We start from the raw sequence: 23,785 nt of genomic DNA, 5'->3' as shown, positions 1-23,785 counted from the left end.
TACTGGTCAGTGCACCGACCCACTGGATCTGACTTACCAGGCTCATAATCAGTTCACCCGAAGCTTAACCGGCAGTTGATGACAGAACCCAAGGGAAGCAATCCAGACCTGAGGGGCTGTGGAAGGTACCTGAACGAGCCCCACCATCCCAACCTGAACGCCAGCAAGCTCCAACATCATCGTCACACCTCACCCGCCGCACCTCACAACCTCCGTTCCGAACCCCCTACGCCCGAAGTAACTTGCCCAAAATGGCTGCCAAGGGAGACAAGATCGAAAAAATCATCACGCGACTGCAGGCTCGCATCGCCGAAGGCCAGTTCTACGAGGCCCAGCAGCAAACGCGCGTAGTCGCCGCTCGTTACATCAAGGCCGCAAACTGGCCCGCTGCCATCGACATCCTCTACAATGTCGCCCAGTCTCTCCTCAAGGCCGGTCAGGGAGGCTCCGGTGGCGACTTATGTGTTTTGCTTGTCGACGTCTTCAAGCAGGCAGAGCTGAAGCCCGACTCCGCGAACAAGGGCAAGCTGCTTACTTGCTTGCGTTTATTCCCTGCCGAGGAACCTACGAGGAAGAAGTTCGTAGGAGAGATGATTGCGTAAGTCAGATGGGTCGGGAAGAAGCCAAGGGAACTTTTTCACTGACATGATTCTGCAGTTGGTCTTCCAAATTCGGCGAATACCCCGCAGGCGACGCCGACCTGCACCACGTTGCCGGATCACTCTACGCCGAAGAGCATGAACCCTACGAGGCGGAAAGGCATTTGGTATTAGGAACGAAGGACTCGGCTGAGGTCCTCGCTCGTATGGAATATACTTGGTACAAGGAAGACGACTCGCACACGGCCCCGCTCTACGCCGCCCGCGCCATCCTCCCCTACCTTCTCGTTGGCAACCTCCGCGCCGCGAACACCTGCTACCGCCTCTTCACCTCCTCCCTCAATGACGACAACAAGGGCCTCGGCGTTCAAGATGTCAGCAGCAATACCGCCGACCTGCGAATCTTCCCAGGCCTGCCCCTCCTCAACTTCCTCGGCCTCCTCCTGATCGCCGTCCAGCGCGGCGCTCCCGACGTCTACAAGCAGCTTGTAACGAAGTACTCAGCCAACATCTCCGAGGTTGGCTCATGGGCAGAATCTCTTGAGCTGATTGCTGAGATGTACTTTGGCATCACGCGCCCGCGACAGAGCAACCCGCTCATGGACATGATGGGCAGCTTGTTCGGCGGAGCCGGTGGCGGCGCTCCTCCCCAGCAAAGACGGCCTACGCCCAGACGTGTGGAGGCACCCCAGGCCGAGGGACTTGACTAGATGTTCCAGTCGTTTGGCGCAGATGGCTATCGCACTCGGCGACCACGGTTATGATGAACGCTTGGAATGAAGAAGAAAATGGTGTCACAATGCCACCAGGCGGTGTGCTCAAAACGCACGGGGTGGCTCCGGCTCAGCCTCGTACTTCCAATTGTCGTCGGCGAGAGCAGCAACTTTGGCTCGCAGACTGGCTCTCACAGCTTCGAGGAGTTCTGCAAGGGTCAATGAGCACAAGCTCGCCTGGAGAAAAAGTTGGTTTGCGTATAAAAAGACGTACCTTCAGGCTGCTCACGGACTGCAGTATGGCTGACCTGCTGATGCTGCTTCACAGCTTCCGCAAGCCGCTGTCGCTCCTCTATATCAATAGTTAGCATAATTAGCTCTATACCCGCAATGAGAAAAAAAAATATCAACGAAGCATCACATTGCCGCTCAAAGCACGTACTCTTGCTCTCTTCCCGATCATCTAAGGCCGCCTCGTCCGCCTCATCAAACACCAGCGTCGGCAACTCTCCGAGCTCGATCTCTCCGTGCTCGTCGCGCACCACAATCTCCAATGGCCCTTGCGGTGTCGCGCCGCCGTCAGAAAGTACATCAACATCGAGACGCAGCGTCTCGGCCGAGTTGCCGGACGAAGATGGTGCTGCCGCTGAAGCCATACCTCCAGTACTTGCGCCTGTCGCAGTAGTCGTCGCGGGCGCGCCTGTTGGGCCTGTCGGGCGTCTTGTGAGGCCTTGGAAGAGGTTGCGACGAACTTGCCGTCTCGGGGCGCCTGGCGGAGGAGCTTGTCGCGAGTTTCTGTCGGCCATTGTGATGAAGTGGGGTGTGGTTGGCTGGTTGGTTTCTTTTTTTTTTCGTTGCTTGCTTTTCTTGTTGTAAGGGACTATTCTTTGTAAGTCGATTTTGACTTGATCAATCGAGGTGACGCCTTTCGTATTGATGTTGTCTAGAAAAATGTGACTTTGTGTGTTTCGTAGTTTTAAGGTGATGTTTTGGATGTCCTTGTCGCCGTCTTTCTGTTTACTTGCGATACCTTAGTGAAGGCGCGAGGTCGCCCAGGCACCGGTGGCTGAATCGTTATCGATAAGACACAGTGTGGATAATGCATTGTGCAGTTGACACGGTCGGATGCTTGCTGACGGCGTCCCGCTGGGTCAATCTGCATCCATCCACTAATTAACAGCATCGCAGCTTCTCCTGCGAAATGGGTGCGCCATGTTGGATCAGGCTGGGGGCGCTTTCCTGATCTCTGTTCCGTGATTCGCCATGCAAGCCTGCCGGAACTCATTGGCTGTCGATGCAGTTCTGGAGGACTGTACTTTCCCGGTCACCTCCCAAATCATGTTGGGGTCGTTAAATGCAGCTTACTGCCCTCAGTTACTGAGGTCTTTGAGCTTGCCCGAATCATCCATCATTTTGCAAAGCACAGCCAACCTCGACGATTCCATCAAGATTCGAGTAAAGCATCGCTGTCGGCTCAGTCCAGAGCTCAAGTTTGGCATTCAAGTTGTGACAGCCTATCGTACACTATCCCGTTGTTGACGATCTTGTCTCCCGTTCGGCTGGTGCATTCGATCGACCGGCCGCAATGGACCCCCTATCGGCGTTGGGACTCGCATCGAACATCATCTCTTTCATCGATTTCGCTTCGAATCTTGTGAAAGATGCTGCCAACGTATACCAGTCGGCTTCGGGCCTTCCAGCCGAAGTCCACGATGCGGTAATCATTACCGAGAGCCTCGAGTCCTACATGGCCCGGCTATCCACGGCTACTCTGAAACCAGGCTTATCTGTACACGACAAGGCGCTCGCGAGCCTTGTACAAGACTGTCAGAAAACTTGTGTCGAACTCCAACAGCTTGTCCGGAAAATCAAGAGCAAGGCTCCTGGCTCGCGAACGGAGAGTTTCCGAGTCGCCTGGAGAGCGTTGCGGCGGAAGGGCAAGCTTGAAGAGCTGGAGAAAAGACTTGACAAAATTCAGAGTCAGATATTGAGTCAGCTAGTCTTTATGCTCCGGTATGTTTCCAGGCTTCTATGATACCGCTCCTGTAATCCCAGACCTTGTGGTTGATCATCTTCGGGCTTTATTTCTGCATTCTTCGTGTTTCTGACATTTAACGGACACTAAAGCTGACAATTGTTGAAGGAATGAGCACAGAGAAACCCACGGCAAAATCAACTCGCTGAATGCTCTAGAGGAAGATCGTGCCTCTGAGATCCAGCATGTCAAACAGGAAATTCTTACGATGATTCAGTCAGGGACGCGACAGACTCAAGAAGCGGTCTCCAACAACGAGCTGGAGCACAGGACGGTTCTCTGCGAAATACGAGATGCAATCTCCAAGATGTCGACCGCCATGAAGTTTGCCAGCGGCGAAAAGCAGATTCGGGACATACTATGGTTTCCTGAGCTGGAAACTCGATTTGCGTCGATAGAGAAAGCCCATGGAAGTACCTATCGCTGGCTTTTGCATGATCCAGAAAGCGACTCCGAGCATGGCTCCGACGATGATTCCATCAGTGTTTCGCCTACGTCTAGCGGAGTTACGCAAGAGGGCCAGGATCAAGGCTCCGAAGACTCGATGTCTATTTCGTCTCAACCGGGTAATTTCCAAGCAAACGAGTCTCAAGCCTGGCTTGAAGAGCCAGAGACTTCTGTAACTGGGGTCCAATCGGAAACATTGCAAGGAGATGTTCCTGCCTCAGCTGGCGTGCTTGACCTTTCAACTCACACTTCTGTTGACTCCGACCAGTTTTCAGTCAAGACAAGCATCTCAGTAAAGAGAGAAAGAGTCCAGCGACAAGTTTGGCGTGAGCAATTCCTCAATTGGCTTCAAGATGACAACGGTCTTTTCTACATCTCTGGCAAGCCTGGCTCAGGAAAATCAACCCTCATGAAAAGCATCTGTCAAGACCCGCACTCACAAAAGCTTCTCCGGATTTGGGCGAACAAGGACGGGAAAGACCTCCTGTTTGTGCATTTCTTCTTCTGGAACTCTGGCAGCAGGCTTCAAAAAAGCATTGAAGGTCTATATCGTGGCATGATATGGGAGGTTCTTCAGAAGCGACCAGACTTGACTGGACAACTTTTCCCGATTCTCGCGCGCAAAGCACACGAAGGGACGATACATTCATCTGACATGAGCCCAGCTACGCTGGAAACGGCATTGAGAAGTCTTGTCAGCAGCCAACAACTTCTCAGTAAAACCAAGGTATGCTTCTTTATTGATGGCCTTGATGAATATGAAGGCGATCATTGGAAGGTAGCCAAGCATCTTAAAAACTGGTGTTCTGAGCCGAACGTGAAGCTCTGTGTGTCAAGTCGGCCTTATAACGAGTTTGTGAAAGTTTTCGCGCCGACTACTGGGTCTTGGCTAAAGCTGCACGAGCTGACACGGGGAGATATACAGCAGGTTGTTCGTGATGAGTTGTCAGGCGACGAGCGTTTTGTCGAAGTTCGCCAGCTTGGAGAGAATTATAACGACTTTGTCACCTCGATTGTGGATGGAGCCGATGGGGTGTTCATCTGGGTTATATTGGTCATCCGCTCTCTTTTAACCGGCATCGGTAACTCCTGCTCCCTGGCACAACTCCGGAAGAGACTACGCACTGTCCCTCGCGAAATCAACTCCATGTTCCGCTACATGCTGGCGGAAATCGAGTTGCCTGAGCGACAAGCAGCAGCACGGGTTTTCTTGACACTACGAAACAACGATTTAGTATACAACCCAAGCTCATCCCTCTTTGTCCAAGCGATATTCGACAGGTTAGTCGATGAGCCGGAATACGAGAAGGATATTCTTGATGGGAAACTCGGCCCGTACATTAAGCCTGAGGAATGCACCGCCCAGTGCATGTCGATGTCCCATCGAATCACGGGCCGATGTCGTGGGTTGCTTCAAGTTAATACTTCCGTGGGAAACCCCCCCTCTTGTCACACGTTGCAACTTGTACATCGGACATTGTACGACTTCCTCAGCGACAAAGAGGTACTGGATGAACTACGTGAACTGGCAGGAAAATTTTCAGTAAGTCGCTCTCTGGCACTAGGGTTGCTTGCTATAGTCAAATATCTGCCAGGCGACAACCGAATCACATGTCCGACGCCAACAGAAAGTGAGCAATCGGGTAACGAGAACGCATTTCCACCGACATTTTACGTGATTCCCCTGATTCAGCTAGCCGCGACGGAAGAGCACACAGGCTCACGTCCCCTTATCGCAGAGATGGAAGCAATGAAGCAGATGCTCATGGCGCATAAATATACGGACCGCAAATTTATTTTCACTGCGAACTACGCAATAGCCTGGAATTGGCCAGCCATGCCGGATGAGAAGCTGGAGTTCGCAATACTCTGTTACTCGGTGTTTTACGGTGCACAAGAACTCGCCGTGGAAAGGATTCGAAGACAAACCTTGGACGCTAGGCAAAAGAGCACGTTGCTCCTTCTCTCCACTTGGACAGAGATGGGCAGGAAGAAGCTTGTGGCTCCAACATACAAGGAACATAGGACCACCCGGCACCTTTTGGAACAGAAAGTTGCACCCAATTATGAGACGGGGTATGCGGTCTTCTGCGGTCGTCATCGCGACGGGGAAACCGATGTGCCGTATCTTCCCACACCGCCCTGGACGCCCTGGACGTTGTTCCTGCTTAGGCTTTCACAGCGAATGGCTGAAAATGGAGAAGATCCTGATCCAATATGGAAACAACGTTTGAGGCTCTACCTGGAGCATGGAGCTGACCCTTCAGTGTGTTTCGTCGGGTATCGGCTCCCCGCTTGGAAAGTCGACTCCCCAAGGAACGAATCCCCAGGCCTAGACGGGACTTCCCATCAGAACTCAAGCAACACACAGGAAAGTCGGACAGGTCCAATCTACGCGGATTTGCGCACCATGCTTGAGCTCTGGGACCCTTCCGAGGATTTCTTAACCAGTACCGTCTCAACCGGCTGGTTTAGACTTCCTACTTGGCTTGGAGTCTTCGGTTCGAATAAATCAGCCGAGCAGATCGGACTGGAAATGGTAGGTGCGCGCGATATCAAGAGGACAAAGTTCTTGGTGTTGAAAGTGGCGCCGCTTCGCAAGCTGAAGGACATACAAATGTCGGACCTGGATAGGGGCCTCCGAGACACCCAGAAACAGGTAGAAGCGAAGGAGCCATCGCCCTTGCAGTCGGCTTTCAGCATATGGCTTTCAGATTTAGCATAGTTGACGGCTCGTCGATGTTCACGATGCGCGAATCTAGACAAGACTGTCCAATAAGCCGATCAACAGGACGGATGTCGCGATAGCTGAGCGTCACACGGGAGGTGTTTTGACACCAACCGAGAGTCCATTGATGTTCAACGCGACAGATCTCACCTGCAATGAAAGTTGGAGAGATTGTACAGTAAATTGATCTGATGTGACATCAGACATCTTGCCGTTTTACATGGCTCCACGCAGGCGGAGAGAACATGGAAGCATCATGAACCAAACCGCCGATTCCGCGCAACGAAATGGCCCGTCAGCCAGGCCGGGCTGGGTCAGCAATGGCAAAGTCGCCTTGAGACTCTCGTGGCCAGCATCAACCATACCGTACGGATCGAACCATCTCAACATGCCCCTAACTACCACCGAGAGAGACACCTCACGCAGCCGAGGAAGAGAAACTTGACATCACCTCACGCAAACCAGATAGGAACATCATAATGTCATTGAAAGAGGGCCATGTACTCGTCGAATTTTTGTTACAGAACCATCCTAGCATCCGCAATGCATGATTCCCATTAACGTATCTTACATTAAGAAAAGACTCCTCCCAAACCGGGCATGATGAGGACATGAGAGAGAGAAAAAAAGAGCCGTAACCCAGAAACCGCCCAAATATTTCCACAAAGAAAAAGAAACGTACAAGAAAAAGAGAACGCCGAGATATGCATAGAGTTACCCCGAACCAACCTGTGTGTCATGACCGCTTAAAGTCCCCCTTTTCGTTTTTCGACGTTTGCCCGCAAGAAGCATGGAAAAGAAAAATTCAAGAATGCCGCCGCTGCTCATCCAACGCATACCCATTCGGCAAAGACGCACCAGCGAGCGGTGCGGTCCGCCAACACGAGACCCCTCCACACTCCCTTCTCGGAGCACTTGATGATGGTTTCCCAGGTGCCGCCATCGCTGACCTCCTCCTCGCTTCCCCTGCTGCCGACGCTGATTCCCCGGCGATCCTCCTTCCTCATAAGACGGAGGATCTTGCCACCGGGTGTTTGAATCGCCAGCTTCGCCGGTTTCTTGCCCGACGATCCCGTGGCCGAGTTGGTGCCGCTGACGTTGGAGGCCGTCATGCTCAGAGCTGAGCTGGGCCTGGCGAACGGAATCGGGCTCGCGCCTCCTGGATTTGATGATGGTGTCATTGGCGATCCAACACTGCCGGTCAAGGTGCTGGGATGCTGTCGGATCGCGAAGACGAAGGTGTTGTTCAGTGCCAGACGTTGACATTGAGGCTGAACAACGTAGATGTCGTGACGTTGTGCGTGAGGCGTCGGGTGTCTCGTCACGAACTCGTACGGGGGGTTCTCTCCCGTGTGAATGATTGGCACCGCGAAGGCCACCGGGTGAGGAATATCCTTGATGCTGTGCATCAGGCCACGCTTGCCGGCGTAGATCTTCAGGGTACCTTGGCCCTCATCACCGGGTAGCAGAGCTTTCACAGTGTAACGCTTGTTTCCGTTGAACCACTCTGCTTGGGCCAACGCTCTCTTCTTCACCATCTCTCCACTCTCGAAAACGTCCCCATCCGCGTCTCTCGTGTAGCCTCGAACCTCAACCTCGGCCGCGATCTCTACATCGGGTGGACAGTTGAACTTGATGTGAACCATCTCCAGATCTTCGATACGAGTTGACGCCGTGTTATAGTCGACCATCTCGAGATCGTTCTTGAAGAAAGGAGGGCAAGCACATGGAAGGTTGAGGAGGACTTCGTGCGCCTGAGGTGGGCACAGGTGTTGTTGAGAATGGTGCTCAGGAATGTGCGTCCAGCAAATCTCCGTCGGCCTCGCGAGGAACCACCAGAAGTCAGCCACGCCGTTGCCGGCACTTGAGTAGAGATGCCGTCTGGGGTACGATGGACTAGCCATACAGCAGTCAATCATACGCCACTCGTTGTCGACCAACGCAGCGTTCCACCAATGGTTTGCCCGCGGCATGATGTTGTGCTCTGGAATTTCGCCCGGTGTTTTGAGGTATCCGCGAACCATTTCGCAGTGAATACCTACCGCAGTACACATCTCCTGAACCAAAGCAGCGTACTCCTCAGCGCATGCTCTTTTCGTCTGCACCACTCTCCGTGTGTCAACTTGGCCTTCAAAGTCCTCTTCCCAGCAAATCTTCTCTGATACCCAGGTAAAAATTGCTCGAAGTCTTTGGACGTCGCTGCGATACGGACGGCAGACGTAGGTCGTCGCCAGAGAGAGCGCCGTTGTCATCGGTGGCAGGCTGCTCACAAACCTCGAGTTCTTGTCCACTTGCGTGAGGTTCAGGGCCTGATAGTCGATGGGGTCTTCAACCGGTTGCCCGTCGGCCCCTTCGTCGCCCTCAATGCCTTCGTACAGCTCGTCAACGGGGTTCAAGGCCGGGTAGTCGAGCATCTGACAACGGTCTCTTCGTTCATTTCGTTCATTCTTGCTCAGCGAATTGGACCGGTTGACGTCTCTGCGAACCTGCACCCAGTCTACTCCATTGGCAAGACCCATGTCCCTAGCAGAGTCCCTGCCGAAGCCAGTGCTTCCCATGCCGGTCATGTGGGAGATCGCATTACCAGCAGGGGAAGCGACGTTTGGCATAGAGCGGGCGAAAGGTGACGACCTCGGAGAATCACCACCCATGGCAATACTACTGCGTCCGGATGCCACTCCTGTCTTGGCTGTGTCGAGAAGTTTCTTAAAAATGCTCCTTTTTGCGGGCTTCGGGGTGACAAGGCCGCCGAGCCCTGCGTCCTCGAGGAAGCCCGCTTGTGATTTCGGCCGAGCCACGTCTGAGGCGTGACTGCTGTGGTAGGTTACGCCAGTGAAGGGAGTCTCAGGTCGGTCAATGTCAGCGTCGCGCATACCCAGAGCACTCTGAGCACGCTTTTGAGTTTTCCGAGCAAGACTGCCTGCGCTTGTGGCGCTAATGGCGCCGGCTGAAGAACCGCTCATCAAACTCCTGTCGCTGCTCTGGGTCGTCGAACTCTGGTTGCCGGACGATGCGCTGGTAGAATTCGTTTTCGTTGTAAAAGTCCTGTTCAGTACGTTCCGGCCAATATCGTAGGCCGACTTCCTCCCTCGAAGCTTCCTCTCCTCTGGTCCGCCCATGGAAGATTTCGGTCTCTCGTAAAGTGCGCCTTTCGGGGGCGGCTTCGGTGCCTCGTCGTCAAGGTCAGCCATGCTTGCGCTGTGTTGGTGCATTTTTTTGAGGCGGCTTTCCATACGCTCGACGTAATTACTGAGTTGAGGCAGTTGCTCCTTGTCCTCCCGGTGCCCGCTCTGGCCATTCTGGTAAGATTGATCTCGCGAAGATCCGCCGCTCCATGTCTCGTATCCCTCGTCCTGTGCAATTCCCATGGATGTTTGGGGTCTCTGGTAAGTATTTTTCCTTCTCTGGCGATCATTGACCATGTTGAATGATTCAGGAGACCACGGGTCTAACGGCGGTTCCGGCGTAGGGTCTCGAGGCATCCCCAAAGCGTCCAATTGCTCTATTACGCCGTCCATGGCCTCCCGCAACGGAGATGGAGTCATGTGACTGGCTGAAGGAGACGGCGGAGCCGGAGAAGGCATTCGCTGCGTCTGGATAGCTGGCGGTCTGTGAGTGTAAGACAGATGAGAGCCGTGTCTGTCCAGCGGAGGGTGTCGGTTCTCATATGAAGCATTGGATCCTTGGCGCACAAGGTCGAGGCGCTTGTCGAAGGAGCTGTTTGAACCGTGCCGCGGTGCGTCGAAGCGATCGTCGTATGAGGAATTCGACCCGTGACGAGGAACGTCGTGCCGGCTGTCGTACGAAATGCTCTGCTTGTGTCGCGGCGCCCCCACATGCCGATGCGGCGGGGGCGGTGGAGGTGGAGGGGACTCAACTTTCCCTTGAGGAGGTCGATACGGCCTGTAGCTGAACGAGGGCGCCGGAGAGGGGTCTCTGGAGCCATGGTGTGGAGGTGGTACAGGCGACGGCCCTCTGTCATTGTTGTAGGAGTTGACTCTGGATCCGTGACCATGATCGGGCACTGGTGTTCTCGAACGCAGGTCATGATCGGGGTTCGGTGTCCTCGCCCGGTAGTGATCGGCGACCGGAGTCCTGGCTCGGTGATGGTCAGGCACGGGTGTTCTGGCGCGATGGTGATCAGGAACAGGTGTTCTTGATCGATGGTAGTCTTGCACTGGCGTTCGCCCTCTCGGAATGTACTGCTGTGCGCCATCATTGAAAGAATTGCCCCGCGATACATAACCGCTGGGAGCTGGCGACGTGTAGGCTCGCATTCTAGTCGAGGCAGTGTCATTAAAAGAGTTCTCTCGCGAAAGTGCTGCCGAAGGCGCCGGCGACCGTTCTCTCAGCAGTGAAGGCGGTGCCGGAGAGCGGTCTCTCCTGCTGCTCTCGGGAGCCGCGCTGCGAATGGACTCCCCGGAGTGCCCCCTAGGCCTCGCGTGCGGGTTCGTCCGGTACACCTCGGGCTGCTTCGCTGCGGTGTAGTGTGGCGCTTTTGCGTAAGCTTCGAAAGGCTTTCGGAACGTCCTTGACTTTTGTGGTGTGCTTGGGCTTGGTGTGTCCACCGCAGGGAGAGGGCTGACGGATCTCGTCGTCGGTCGAAAGTCGGAGGGAAGAACTTCGACGAAGTTGGAAGGAAACACGCCCACAGTCCGCCTATCGCGATATAGCCTGCCCGTCCACCACGAACCGTCACCAGCGTTAAGACATTCGATCAGATCGCCCTCGATGAAGCCGAGATCTCGTTTAGACTGTGGAGGGATAAGTTAGCCGCTGAAGTCGCGTCCGCCGTATAAACAAATGTGACAGACCTCCCCTCCCCAAGAGTAAACAGCCCTGCACCAACACGGAAACCGCGTTGGCAGAGGCAGTGGTGCCGGTACCATCTTGAGGTGTCAATTGCGAGATGGCGATAAGCGAGTCCTGTCGTCGCTGATCAATTGGCGGTCGATATCGAGTGCCTAGTGGTGTTTTCGAAGGCAGGCACTCGGCTCCCGCTAGAGCAGGTTTACTCGACGCGATTAAAAAAGTTGCGGTTAGCAGTCGAGGCCATGCAAAGGCGCGCGCGCAGATCGAGTCGGGTCGTGGAGGGTCGTGGAGGGTCGTGGAAGGTCGTAATTAATGTTGAGGAAGTTTAGAGCAACCCGCGACGAAGCGAAGCGAGGCGAGACGACTCCCGGGGTGAGAAGTCAAGTCTCAAAGCTCGTGGAAGTGAGGTTCGGACGACGTTGAGGAATGCAGCAAGTTTCGGTTGCACATCGACAATGACCTTGTTGGAGTGGGTAATCAGGAAATCCGAGTTGACGTGAGATGGCAAACGAAGTCGGGCACAACTTCCAAGAAGGGGATGCGGTGAATGTCAGTGCCAGCTGTGAGCCGGGGGTGCGGACCCGGGGCAACCAACAAACAGAGGGGCGCGTTGGCGGGGCGACAACTCCAAACACTCCCGCCTGGCCAACCCACCTACAGTGAGTTGTTACCTGGGGGGACCCGTGGACTCTCCAGTCGCGGGCGCTGAAAGGACTCTGAATGGCTCCAAATAGGCCATAAGCTTGCAACGGGTTGCGACCTTCCTGTGCGGCTGACGCATCTCCACCGGCGACTAGCGGCACCCTCTTGGCGCCGCGCTAAGCCTGGACTGGCACATCTGTGCCCCCTGGACCTTGGTCACCGCCTGCGATGCCGTGCAAGGTACGGGAAGCCTACCTTGCCTACCTGGTCCAACCTTTCACCTGTGCCTGGATCGCTGACGATATCGTCCCTTGACGTGGTACTTTTCCAATAACTTTACTCGCCGCGATATTGGGCTTACATCCCCCTGCCCTGCTCCCTGTTCGGTCGCCAAAAGGCTTGTCTGTCTTTCGTCTGTTTCCGAGCAGCCAGCTGCCAGCAAGACAACACACCAAAGGGCCAACCTTGGATTGTTCCATGGATCGATTTCTGGGTCCTGCATGCCACATCAACCGCTAGACTTAACTGGCATTCTGCAAGGCAACGCAACGCAGACATCATCGGAACTAGATGCAAAGAGAGGTGAGAAAGGTCACGTTCGCAGTCAACTGGCACGCAAACGACGCAAGCACACGACAGTCTTCACTTCCTCGCAGGTCACAATTACATTTCTCTTCCTCTCTGCATCACACCAGACTTGCCTTCCTTATCTTACCACTCCCACACTCCCACCGCCTTTCCCTCGCTCTTACTTTCTTTCACCTTTTTTTGTTTGCGATTCACGATGATGCTTCAGAAACAGCGGCTTCCCACCGGCACTTTTTCGTTTGCTTTTCTGTATCAAGATCGGCTGACTCGCCCCGGCTCATAGAACCCTGGTGCTAATTACGCTTCCCCGGAGCTCCCCCAGCTATACCAAAACGGAAGAAAGTAAACAAAAGGGCCCGAGCTTTGCGACGACCAAGCCCACAGAACCATCACACACCAAACATCACACACACTATTCTACGCCAATAAGCCAAGCACTACATACACACACAACCGCAGGGCACGGCGCCGTTTCGTACCGTACCTTGACCTGGTCCTCGCTCGCCCTGGCCCTGGATACCGAAAAATCGCTGGCAACCCCAAGCAACCGAGCCACCGACGATCCGCTTGCTTCCTTGGAGCCATTATTGCCTTTTGCCCGGTCTAAAATACAAGCCAGGCCGTCCTGACTGACAGACGACAGCCCCGTTCCCTGGATACCCTTTTCTTCTCTCGAAACTCTCTTCTGCCACCATCCTGCAGGCGCACATCTTTGCTCCTCAACACCCTCCGTTCTCGGGCTTCAGGCTTGAACGCCAGCTCCTCCCTATCTCTTGCTCCATCTCTGCCGGCGGATTCGATCGAATTGAGAGCTTTACGGCGAAATGACGTCCAAATCGGCCGCGATGGCGGATGAGGGCCTGGCCGAACATTACCAGGTGTTGGAGGAGCTTGGTCGTGAGTCTCGAGAATCCCAATGGATCGCAAAGCATGCGCGCTGACATACCTCAGGTGGAAGTTTTGGAGTTGTGTACAAGGCCATTGAGAAGGCCACCGGCGAGACTGTTGCCATCAAACATGTAAGACGCCTGCGCCAGACCTACATCCTCGAATGCCGCTGACCAGCCGTCACACAGATCGACCTCGAATCCAGCGAAGATGACATCCAGGAGATCCAAGGCGAGATCGCTGTGCTAAGCACATGCGCCAGCTCGTTCGTCACCCAGTACAAAGGCAGCTTTCTGCGCGGCCACAAACTCTGGATTGTCATGGAGTTTCTTGGAGGCGGCTCATGTCTGGACCTGGTATGTCACCCAGAATTGCGACCATGCCGAATCCGACACAGCTAACATTCCTCAGCTCAAACCAGCCAACTTTGCTGAGGTCCACATTGCCATCATCTGCCGAGAACTTCTTCGCGGCCTCGAGTACTTGCATGCCGAAGGCAAGATCCACCGAGATATCAAGGCCGCCAACGTTCTTCTCTCCGAGTCCGGCAAGGTCAAGTTGGCCGACTTTGGTGTCGCTGCCCAATTGACCAACATCAAGTCCCAGAGGAACACCTTTGTGGGAACCCCGTTTTGGATGGCGCCTGAAGTCATACAACAAGATGGGTACGGATTCAAGGCCGATATCTGGTCGCTCGGTATCACGGCGATGGAAATGGCCAACGGCGAGCCGCCCCTTGCGCACATCCACCCGATGAAGGTCCTCTTTCACATCCCCAAGAACTCTCCTCCTCGTCTGGATGGCGGTTTCAGCAAGGACTTCAAGGACTTCGTGGCACAGTGTCTTGTGAAGGATTCCGATCGCAGACCGTCCGCCAAGGACCTTCTCCGCCACCGCTTCATCAGGTCGGCTGGCAAGGTGGAGGCCCTCCAGGAGTTGATTGCGCGCAAGCAAATGTGGGATGCAAACCAAAACCGAAAGTCGCATCCCATCTTCTACCAGGAAACACTTCACACCATCTCCGCTAAGGACGACACAGATGAGTGGGTGTTTGACACGGTCAAGTCGATGGCGCCCAGGCAGCGAACCATTCGGACGCGGAAACCGTCCTACTTCGGGGCGGAGGAGGCCATGCGTCGCCTCGACCTCAAGGACGCACCGCTCGGTCCCTCTTCTCCCGCTTCCGGCACAGTGCGCCGGTCGACTGTGCGGCGCCAACCCTCGAGCCGCCAGGCCTCGGTCACACAGACCCAAGCAAACGGGTCGCCTCGTTCGACGGTCGCGAGAAGACCGCTCCAGCCAGACATGTCGTATGGCAACTCTGGATCCTCCGTGCGGCTCTTCCGCCGGGTCCCCTCGGACGGCTCCGTTACTGCTCAGATGGAGCTCTCGGATGCTTCTGATGCGACTGTCGGCAACGAGAATAGAGCACCGACAAGAGGAGCATCAGTGGAACCAAATAGTAAGGAAGGCATGCTTGGCCGCCGACTGTTCAACAAGGCTATCGACCCGACGCTCGCGGAGCTACACGCGCAAACTTCGGGATTACAGAAGCGGGAGGCATTGGCGAAGCTCACTGACGCCTTCGCTCTCCTGGACTCAGTCGACCCTGAAGGAGCGTATCACGTTATGCGCAATCTGATGGCGGCTGTTTCGCAGGACGGCAAGTTGAATACAGCTCTGATGCCTCAGCAGTCGATCAAGACTCCATCAGACGGCACTCCCCAGGGTACTGTTATTATCAAGAGCGCTGCAGCCATACCATCCAGCCCGAACAAGCTGATTTTGGCGTCGAACAACCCGCACTTGAAGAGCCATAGAAGGCGCAACGGATCGTTCGCTACGCCTGAGTCAACTGAGAAGATAGACCGAGAGAAGGCGGCTATGGAAGCCAAGTATCCTGGTCGCGCCCCCAGGCCTGGTATGGAGCACTGCAAACAACTGTCTGACGTGCTCTATGGCCGGTGGACAGATGGATTGAGGATCAGATGGCCAGCTGTCTAACGCTGGCCATCGGATGGGCATCGTGCCCGGTGAAGATGAGAAGAAGGGGTAGCATTCCATCGTTCACGAGACACGCTGTATGATGAGAGTGTACGACCAGGTTGCAGCATAGGGGTTTGAACAGTACACAAAAGCATTGGTCAAGTTTTCAGCACTAGCAGGGTTTTCGACGTTTGGGAGATTGAGATACCGGGACTGGATTTCTGTTTTGGACGACGCTGATGATGGTTCGATTCGGTTACGTAGCTCTCATGACTGATGATATCTACACGGCCGATCCGGGTTTTGTCTTCGTCGCATAGGGTGGCGTTTTGGTTGTTTGGTCTTTCTTTTTTTCGGCTTTTTTTCTCGGCAGTAGGTAGATACCTCGTAGGTAGCGTCAAGATTGCGTCCCAAATAGAACGAATTGCGCAAAGCGTCAAGGTCCTCGTGCTGCGTGAGCTTCTACTTGAGTCCCCATATGTTGCTAACGCTTCTCTGCGGTTTGCTCATGGACGCTGCCCACACGCCTGTTGGACTCATCTCCCATATCCTTAGCCATCTGTGTGACACCGAAAAGCTCATCCATCTTCTCCAGACTGAGGCCCTTTGTCTCTGGGATGAAGAAATAAACGAACAGCGCCATAGCGAAGCCGAATCCGCCAAACATGAAGAACATTCCCTATCGAGTCGAAGGACGTCAGCGTCCACCCGATGATCATGGCAACAGCGTGAGGTTGAGTCTTGGAGGGTCAAACTCACATATCCCTTGTAGCCCATCGTCAGCTGCATCGTCAAGACGGTGCGTGCGATGATGAAGTTGAACAACCACTGCGTCAGCGCCGCCAGGGCGACGTTCATGGCGCGCAGACGAGCAGTGGGGATCTCGGACACGAGGATCCAGCAACACGGGCCCCAGCCCAGCTGGAAGACGACGGTCCAGATGTAGATGCATGTGATGGCCACGTAGCCGAAAGGCGGGATCTGATGTACCCCCAGAGTTAGTAGTTTCAGCCAGTAAATATCTCTCTAGACAGAAGCCGCTGAGACAGGGGCATTCGAAGGATAATGGTGGTCACGTACAGGCTGTCCCTCTACGGGAGGACTAACGCAACCGTAGATACCGACGATGAACATGACCAGGCCCAGGGCGAAACCGGTCCATATCAGGCTCCAGCGGCGGCCGAGGGAGTCCGCCACGAAGGTGAGGAAGCACGCGCAGGCGACGACCTTGAGGACGCCGTAGATGCCGGTGGCGAAGAGGGAGGTCTCGGTGCCGCTCATGCCGAGGTTCTTGAAGATCTGGGGGGCGTAATAGTTCTGGCAAAGAAGAGCATGTTAGCTCTTGATCGAGATGTAGGTGACGTTCTCACAACGTACCACGGCATTGACCCCGATCATCTGCTGCCCCATCATCAGGAAAAACGAAATCACAGCACGCTTGCGGTTTCCCGGGATGAGCCACATCTCCTTGAGCAGCGTCACGGCCGTGGCGTCGCCCACGAGCCGGCGCTCGGCCTCGAGCTGCTCGGACATCTCGTCCAGCTCTCCTTGGATGTACGGGTGGTCGCCGGGCAGGCCCCTGAGATGGACGAGAATGGCTCGCGTCTTCTCCCAGTGGTCCTGCTTGGCGCACCACCTGGGGCTTTCGGGACAGAGGAGCATGCCGGTGGATAGGAACACCGCGGGGATGGCTTGTAAGGCTAGGGGCACGGCGTAGAGCGCCTTTCCGCTGAGGTGGAGGAGGCTTCCGTAGTTTATCCAGAAGCTGAGCATCGTTCCGGCTGTGAAAGCGTTCAGGTGTTAGTGAGGCCCTGTTTTGTTCATGTTGCGACGTGGATTTGGCAGAGTTGGAAACAATGGGATATAATATGGGGTTTGAAACTTTCTATCCTTCATTGACGAGTGAAATCGAGTGGTGAAGACTCACTGACGATGAAAAGCTGATAGAACGCAGTGAGACCTCCCCTGATGGCCCTCGGCGCGCACTCCGAGACGTACAGAGGCGTCAGCATCGAGGCGGCGCCGACACCAAGTCCCGCAACGAAGCGGCCTACGAACACTGGTCTCTATTAGCACAAGATTCTTTCCACTTGGACGTGAGAGACTCACTCAAAGCCAAGGTCCCATGCTCCGCTGACGCGGCCTGGAGGATGACCCCGATGATGGTGATAACACCCGTCGTAATGAGAGACCAGCGCCGGCCGTACTTATCGGTGAGATAGGGTGTGACCAGGCACGCGAGCAGACAGCCGCACTGGAGGGTCGACACGATGTTCTGGTCCTGGGTCGACTTTTCTGCCACGGAGGCCTCGAAGTATCCGAACTGCTTTTGCGTTTCTTCCATGGCGAGAACGCCGCCGATGGCTCCGCTGTCCCATCCGAAGAGCATGCCGCCGAAACAGGCTTTGCTGGAAGTCAGAGGCGTGTTGGTGTGAAGTGCTATGAGGTGACTTACATGCGCAGGTAAGAGCGACTACTCTCCAGCCGTACACCTCTGGAGGATCCTCCTTCATGGCATCGTTCTTCACAACGCGTTGTAGAAATGTGGCGATACCCATGGTCGTACCCTAGCAATCAGAATCATGAATTATGTTCTGGGTGGCTTGGGCGAAAGACTGTATATCAACGGTCGTGCTGTTCGGTGCAGTCCTCGGCCAGTCCTGCCTTTTACTAGTATTTGGGAGAACATTGCGGGGTCAAGACACTCTCGAAAATCATATTCGGAGGGTGGCCGATTCAACTGTTGTGATACATGTGCTAGCCCTCGTACAGTAATACAAAGTAGACCCGACGATAAGAAGTGATGCGGGCTCATCATGAGGTTCCCTTAGGAGTTGTCGATCAGCTTCCTCAGACCAATAACGTCTTTCCAACCTTCCGGCCTTGCAGTGAGGCTTCAACGCCATTCAGTAATACAATGTGAGACTGATGGGTCCTAGGGATAATTTTCTCCGCATGTTGGTCGTAGTTTCTTGGCTTTGCCATGTGTGGTCGGTGTCTCAGTATGCTTTTGCTGCCTAGGTGTTGGGAGTAAAAATGCTCGGTCAAGTCGTGAAGATCGTTTTGCGGGTTAACTTCTCTAAGACTCTATAGGACTACTAGTCACAGTAATTTCGTAACTCGATAATTGAGAAGCCCTCCTGGTTGCTGGTTCTCCAGGATTTGCATAGTTTAGGTGTTAGTCGCACATGCTTTCTACCTATTGTGGCTTCGCGATATCGCGTTTGCCTTGTTGTGAGGAAATATCTATGCCCAGAAATACATCACTTGTGTTGGATAAATGAGTGTCAGTCTGTACTTGAGATGCGATTAAACATCGAATACAATACTCATGTGACCTCACCTGCAATGGCACGTCACACAAACGAAATAGGTTATGGGCAATTCATGTTGTCGTCAAACTCAATGCATCGCAGGCGAACCCTTCCAAACTTCAGATCATGGCCCGTGAGAACTAAACACTGTAACTGTAAAACTAGACAAAACAAGCTCTAGCAAGCTAAGTCCTACCAACTCAAGTTTCTTCCGGCTTGCATGAGGACATCTAATCCCAGGGCCGTTGGACGCGTGGGAGTCAATCTACGACTCACGGAAGAAGAAGAAGCGAGTTGGAATGTAACGACTTGTTCCATGATGCCACTGACTGTAAGGAAGCGTGTGTAATAGTCATGAACTAGCAATTTGACAGAGACAGAGATGCAGTAATCTTAATTCGGGTCGGGGTTGCAGAATATGGATGCAAGTTCAAAGGCACGAAGCTGGTAAATCGTACTTCGTGAACCTACAACAATGTCGGAACATCACTTCACACCAATCCTCTCAACAAGCTTCTAGCATCAAAGCCGCCTTATCCGAACGAGAGATTGCAAAATTCCGCTGCGTTCCAAGCCGGAAAGATCTATCAAGGCACGCGGTAGCACTTGTTGATCAGATGACATACCGCTCTGTCCGTCCGGCGTGCAAGGGGTCAAGATGTCCCGACGGCCGAGTCGATCATCCTCGGGCTCGACACAGCAACTTTAATACAAAGGCAAAAGGGTCGGTCGTCTGACAATATTAATCTGGACATTCGAGTCATCTGGGGGACGCCCTGCGTGTGGCTTTGAACTCTCTCCAGTGTCAGGGTCTTTCGCTGATGAAGGCCTGCTGTCTCGGTGCAATTCCCCTGAGACACGCGCCATTGCGGCACGATTCCTCCGGGAGATGATCGCATTTAAGGTACCCCCTCAGATTCCTTGAAGTCAATTGCACCGGTGGGCGTTGAGTTCGACGAAGCTTCTCAAGACCTTGAAATTCGTCAAAGTGTAAAGTTGCGCGCTTGAACTGGCGGAATTACAGGGCACCTGCCCCACTGAAGCCGCTGGAGCTGGCCACTCACACAGGAACTGGGGCTGGGATGGAAGCGCGACCAATACAAGTGCAAATTTCGGCAGGTCTACCATCACCAGCAGCGCCCAGATCGTCTAGTTGGTTAGGATGATACGTTGTGGTCTTGTTACGCAGCAGTTCCGTGTTGACGGCGGTTCGAATCCGCCTCTGGGCACATTTCTTTTGATTTTTGCCTCTTTTGATGACGAGTGTGAGCAGTAGCGAGCTGCGATGCTGTCTGTGAAGCAAAACATTCAGGAAAGGAAGTTTTTGGTACACTTTTAGTCGAATATACCTTGATGTGTCTGTTTTGCCGCAGACGATCCTGCCTCACTTCACGACACTGCAGGATCCAGCTTTCCACGTTTCCAGCACAGCCAGTTGTGAAAACTTGATTTTGCCTGGCAGCTTTGGCAGCTTTCCGTCTTGAGATGTAGCGAATCATAGCATCATGCATGTCTGATGACATTGGGGTATCTTTCATAGACGAACAAACACAGATCGTACATTTCCACTCCCCTTGACCACAAGGTCCTCCCCATCAACCTCCAACCTCTGAGCCTCATCCTCCTGCGGTGTCAAATCCGGCCAGTCCCTCCAAAGCTCGCATCCAGCCTGGCCTGTGAGTTCATGCCTCTTAACAAGCCTCACAACCCGGAGAGCCTGCTCCAGGTCGCCGACCTCGAACAACAGGATGTTCGGCCTCAACCACCGCGCAACATCCAGCAGCCGCGCATAAAACACATCAGCGTGGTCGCAACCCTCATAAACAGGCGTCGAGTCCCCAGGCACGAGCGCAAGTTTCGGCTCATACTTCCGCACCGAGTATCCCATCTGCCCCTGCCCGTATGTCCACACGTCACGCGAGATGTACGGTGGATTTGAGACGAGTACGTCGCACGGCGGGATCGTTCTCATCGCCGCATCGTCAAAGACGTCTTCACGCCTGAACGTGATACTCCGCTCCTCGCTTGGAGGTGAGAGCACCCCGGCGTCAACATTCCGCCTCAGATTCTCCCGCGACAGATCCACAGCCGCTTCCGAGACATCCACGCCGGTGACATCCACCGCTTCCGCCCACCTCGCGAGACCCTCGTAAAGTCCGAGTGCAATGCATCCCGTCCCCGTACAAAAATCCACAACCCTCACCTGATCCCGCATCTCAGGCAGGCTGGCCTTGACCACGTCGGCAAGATGCATCACGTAGGCCTCCGTCTCGGCGCGGGGAACTAGAACGCCCGGCCGGCACCGGATGTCGAGCCTTCCAAAGGGCTGCGATCCGAGGACGTACTGCAACGGCACGCCGCGTCCCCGCTTCGCACATAACCTCGCCACGCGAGCTTCCTTGCCTTCTCCCGACAGCTTGGGTCCGCGATGCAAGGCCAAAGTCTCCTGCACGTGCGCCCTGATCCATCGCAGCTCGTTCGCGGCCGACTGGATGTCGCGGCATGCGGGCAACAGAGTCCTGACGTGCGGCGAGACGGCCGCCGCCCGGCGGAATAGGGATGGTGCCAGGCGAGGCATGTCAGGGCATCTGCGGGTTAAGCTCTGGCGTTAGTCAGGTAGCCTGTCGCATGTTGTTGGTGCGTGGTAAGCTGACGTCTTCGCCGCGGGTGTCTTGGAATGAGACGAGATGAAAGTTTGTCGATGGAACAGGCGGATGAAGTTGATTATGGGAGATTATTGACCAGACTTTGGAGGGATGAGGAAGCTTTTTTCTTCTTTTTTTTCTGGGGGTGGGAGAGCTCGGAGCTTGGGCCACTCCTACCAAGCACCAATGACTTACACGATTGCGCGGATGGGGGTGTCATCGGATTTCCGCGATACGTCCAACTCTGACCGATGGTTTGTTTCATGTGCAGGTCTTAGGATGAACTTTGCGATGCTACGCCTCGGGGAATCTGATGACTTCGGACCTTGGCACTTATGGGATTCTTGGTGCTCACAACATCGCCGAGTGAGGGGTCGCATCGGCGGGCTTCGTACGGTAAACCATAGGATATCAGCCAAGGTCTGAGTGAACGGCAGTAGTATGTATTCCTCGCCAAAAAAGAAATGGGTAATCGCGGTCCAAGGACAACTTCAGATATCGTACAATGATAGTGTTACAACGTCTCGAACAAGAAACGATGGTATATCGTCCAACCACCAACTCCAAAAAAGCAGTAGCAGAAAAACCACTCCGTAGCCGGGAACCTCATTCAACCTCCGTGACAGTGATATTCATGACGTTGTTCTTGTAGTCCTTGATGAAGCTCTCATACCTCGGGTAGACGTTTTCGTCGTCGACCTTGAGGTGACCCGTCTTCTGCTTTCCCTTGTCGACGTCCGCGTCTTTCTCATCTTCAGTCTCCGTTTTGCCATCGGAGTCCCTCTCTTCTTCCGCCTCTCCTTCTTCCTCTTCCTCTTCCGCTTCCTCTTCGTCATCCTGCTCCTCGCCTTCAGAGTCTTCGTCCCAGAAGTTGCCGTCTTCGAAGTAGTAGTCGGCCCAGTCACCGTAAATCTCAAGCTCGGGCTTCTGTTCCCGCTGCTCCTGGGTCTTCTCCTTCTCCTTCTCAGCGGAACTCGGGCGCGGCTCCGGCAGCCACGATTGGAATCTGGAGACGGGTGCACCGGAGTTGAGTATCGTCTCCCTTGACGACCGCCAGGAGTACTTCCTCGGCAGAGACTCTGGGCTCATCTGGTGAACAATGTGGTCCGACGGGGGCGGGGTAGTCGGGTCGGGCGCAGACTGTAGGCGGGGATCCGTGAACGGTGTTGCCGGACGATCCTTCACAGGCGTCAGGAGCGGTGGTGTCGAGGGGGTCGATGGGCCAGCTGAATCGTCGTCGACCATTGTGGGCGACGACACCTCCGCGGACGAGCGGAGGGTCCTGCGTTGAGGACACGGCGAGTCGATGTCCCGTGTCGAGAAGAGGGACTCGCTGTCGTCTGACCAGCGTGACATTTGTGCCTTCGGTGTGTGCTGGTCCAGACGAGAATGGCTTCGAGAGAGCGTGGGCGGGGGAGAAAGCGGCACCATGCGAACGGTCTTCTTGGGATCGGTGCTGATTTCTTCGACGCTGTCGTCTTCCAACTCGTAAACGTCCGCATCGCCTGCATCGCTAACGCTCGGTGACGGCAGATGCCCAGACCGTTTTGTCGCCGTCGTAGACTTGGTGGAGCTCCTCCCGACCTCCACGACCCTCGCTGGGCCAGATGAGTTTGTCCTGGCAAGCCGTGCCTCCTCGAGGTGTACGCTCTCCACTCGCACGCTCCGTAGACACCTGCGGTCCTCCAACTCCTCATCCGGGTATGGCCACATCTTGAGGTTCTTCACAGCTCCCCTCTTGTTCTCCTCTTGCCTCTGCAGCGACATGAGAAACTGCATGCATTGCTCGTCGTTCGGGATCGCCGTCCTCGAGATGGGCCTCTCCGGCCGGTCCGGGGTGTGGACGATTTGAAACGAGGACTCGTCCATCACCTCTCTCGTCGCAGATCTTGGTGACAATAAGCTGTTTGGGGATTTCGGTGACCTCGGAGACTTTGGAGACGGTATGAGGTTTTTGATCTTCAGGCCTCGTAAGTACGGCGGCAGCTGAGCCGTCCAGTTCGATTTTCTCCCATGGTTCTTCATATTGACGGTGTCCGGAATTGTCCACGAAGACGGTAGAGCCGCTGGCGGGGCTGCATGTTTAATGTCCATGGCATCAAAGGCACCTTGAAGAGCTGCAGGGGCAATTCGGACCTGGACGGCGAAGGTTTAGCTGCGCATGCACTGCCGGGGACATCTTCTTTGTAAAGGCTGCAGAGAAGAAAGCCATCATGGTTCCGTCGAGTACTGCCGACAAAGAATGCTTAGTTGAATGGCTTCTCATTTCAGCCAAAGACATCGAGGAATGTGGCGACTCGAGCAAAGTTTACCACCCCATTCCTTTGTCCGGATGGTGATCCCCGGCTCCCCCAAAAAATAAACGCCAAAGTATGAACCACCCCCGCG

The 23,785-nt window shown here is 54.6% G+C and overlaps 7 protein-coding genes across 7 annotated transcripts; 3 read left to right on the top strand and 4 right to left on the bottom strand.

Moving 5' to 3' along the window:
• Window positions 1-251: 251 nt before the first annotated feature.
• On the top strand, window positions 252-1,309 carry CkaCkLH20_01305 (uncharacterized protein; the record flags this gene model as incomplete). The annotated part of the gene is made up of 2 exons (XM_038884024.1): window positions 252-598; window positions 658-1,309. 2 exons carry the CDS (start codon window positions 252-254, stop codon window positions 1,307-1,309), a joined length of 999 nt encoding a protein of 332 aa, XP_038750616.1.
• Window positions 1,310-1,417: 108 nt separating this feature from the next.
• CkaCkLH20_01304 (uncharacterized protein) lies at window positions 1,418-2,118 on the bottom strand (the record flags this gene model as incomplete). Its single annotated transcript, XM_038884023.1, has 3 exons — window positions 1,418-1,521; window positions 1,587-1,664; window positions 1,755-2,118. The coding sequence occupies 3 exons, from the start codon at window positions 2,116-2,118 to the stop codon at window positions 1,418-1,420; spliced, it is 546 nt and encodes a 181-aa protein (XP_038750615.1).
• A 779-nt stretch (window positions 2,119-2,897) lies between these two features.
• Window positions 2,898-4,514, top strand: CkaCkLH20_01303 (uncharacterized protein; the record flags this gene model as incomplete). Its single annotated transcript, XM_038884022.1, has 3 exons — window positions 2,898-3,325; window positions 3,456-4,280; window positions 4,460-4,514. 3 exons carry the CDS (start codon window positions 2,898-2,900, stop codon window positions 4,512-4,514), a joined length of 1,308 nt encoding a protein of 435 aa, XP_038750614.1.
• Window positions 4,515-7,346: 2,832 nt separating this feature from the next.
• CkaCkLH20_01302 (variant SH3 domain-containing protein) lies at window positions 7,347-11,424 on the bottom strand (the record flags this gene model as incomplete). The annotated part of the gene is made up of 2 exons (XM_038884021.1): window positions 7,347-11,276; window positions 11,374-11,424. The coding sequence occupies 2 exons, from the start codon at window positions 11,422-11,424 to the stop codon at window positions 7,347-7,349; spliced, it is 3,981 nt and encodes a 1,326-aa protein (XP_038750613.1).
• Window positions 11,425-13,388: 1,964 nt separating this feature from the next.
• Window positions 13,389-15,456, top strand: CkaCkLH20_01301 (mst3-like protein; the record flags this gene model as incomplete). Its single annotated transcript, XM_038884020.1, has 4 exons — window positions 13,389-13,461; window positions 13,516-13,583; window positions 13,641-13,808; window positions 13,864-15,456. The coding sequence occupies 4 exons, from the start codon at window positions 13,389-13,391 to the stop codon at window positions 15,454-15,456; spliced, it is 1,902 nt and encodes a 633-aa protein (XP_038750612.1).
• Window positions 15,457-15,922: 466 nt separating this feature from the next.
• On the bottom strand, window positions 15,923-21,330 carry CkaCkLH20_01300 (quinate permease; the record flags this gene model as incomplete). Its single annotated transcript, XM_038884019.1, has 8 exons — window positions 15,923-16,117; window positions 16,198-16,419; window positions 16,519-16,755; window positions 16,816-17,219; window positions 17,366-17,497; window positions 17,548-17,841; window positions 17,894-18,005; window positions 20,314-21,330. The coding sequence occupies 8 exons, from the start codon at window positions 21,328-21,330 to the stop codon at window positions 15,923-15,925; spliced, it is 2,613 nt and encodes an 870-aa protein (XP_038750611.1).
• Window positions 21,331-22,003: 673 nt separating this feature from the next.
• On the bottom strand, window positions 22,004-23,266 carry CkaCkLH20_01299 (uncharacterized protein; the record flags this gene model as incomplete). The annotated part of the gene is made up of 1 exon (XM_038884018.1): window positions 22,004-23,266. The coding sequence occupies one exon, from the start codon at window positions 23,264-23,266 to the stop codon at window positions 22,004-22,006; it is 1,263 nt and encodes a 420-aa protein (XP_038750610.1).
• Window positions 23,267-23,785: the final 519 nt, after the last annotated feature.

The sequence above is a fragment of the Colletotrichum karsti genome (genome assembly GCF_011947395.1).
Source record: "Colletotrichum karsti strain CkLH20 chromosome Unknown Scaffold3, whole genome shotgun sequence".
NCBI lineage: Eukaryota > Fungi > Ascomycota > Sordariomycetes > Glomerellales > Glomerellaceae > Colletotrichum > Colletotrichum karsti.
This window is presented reverse-complemented; position numbering and strand designations above follow the sequence as displayed.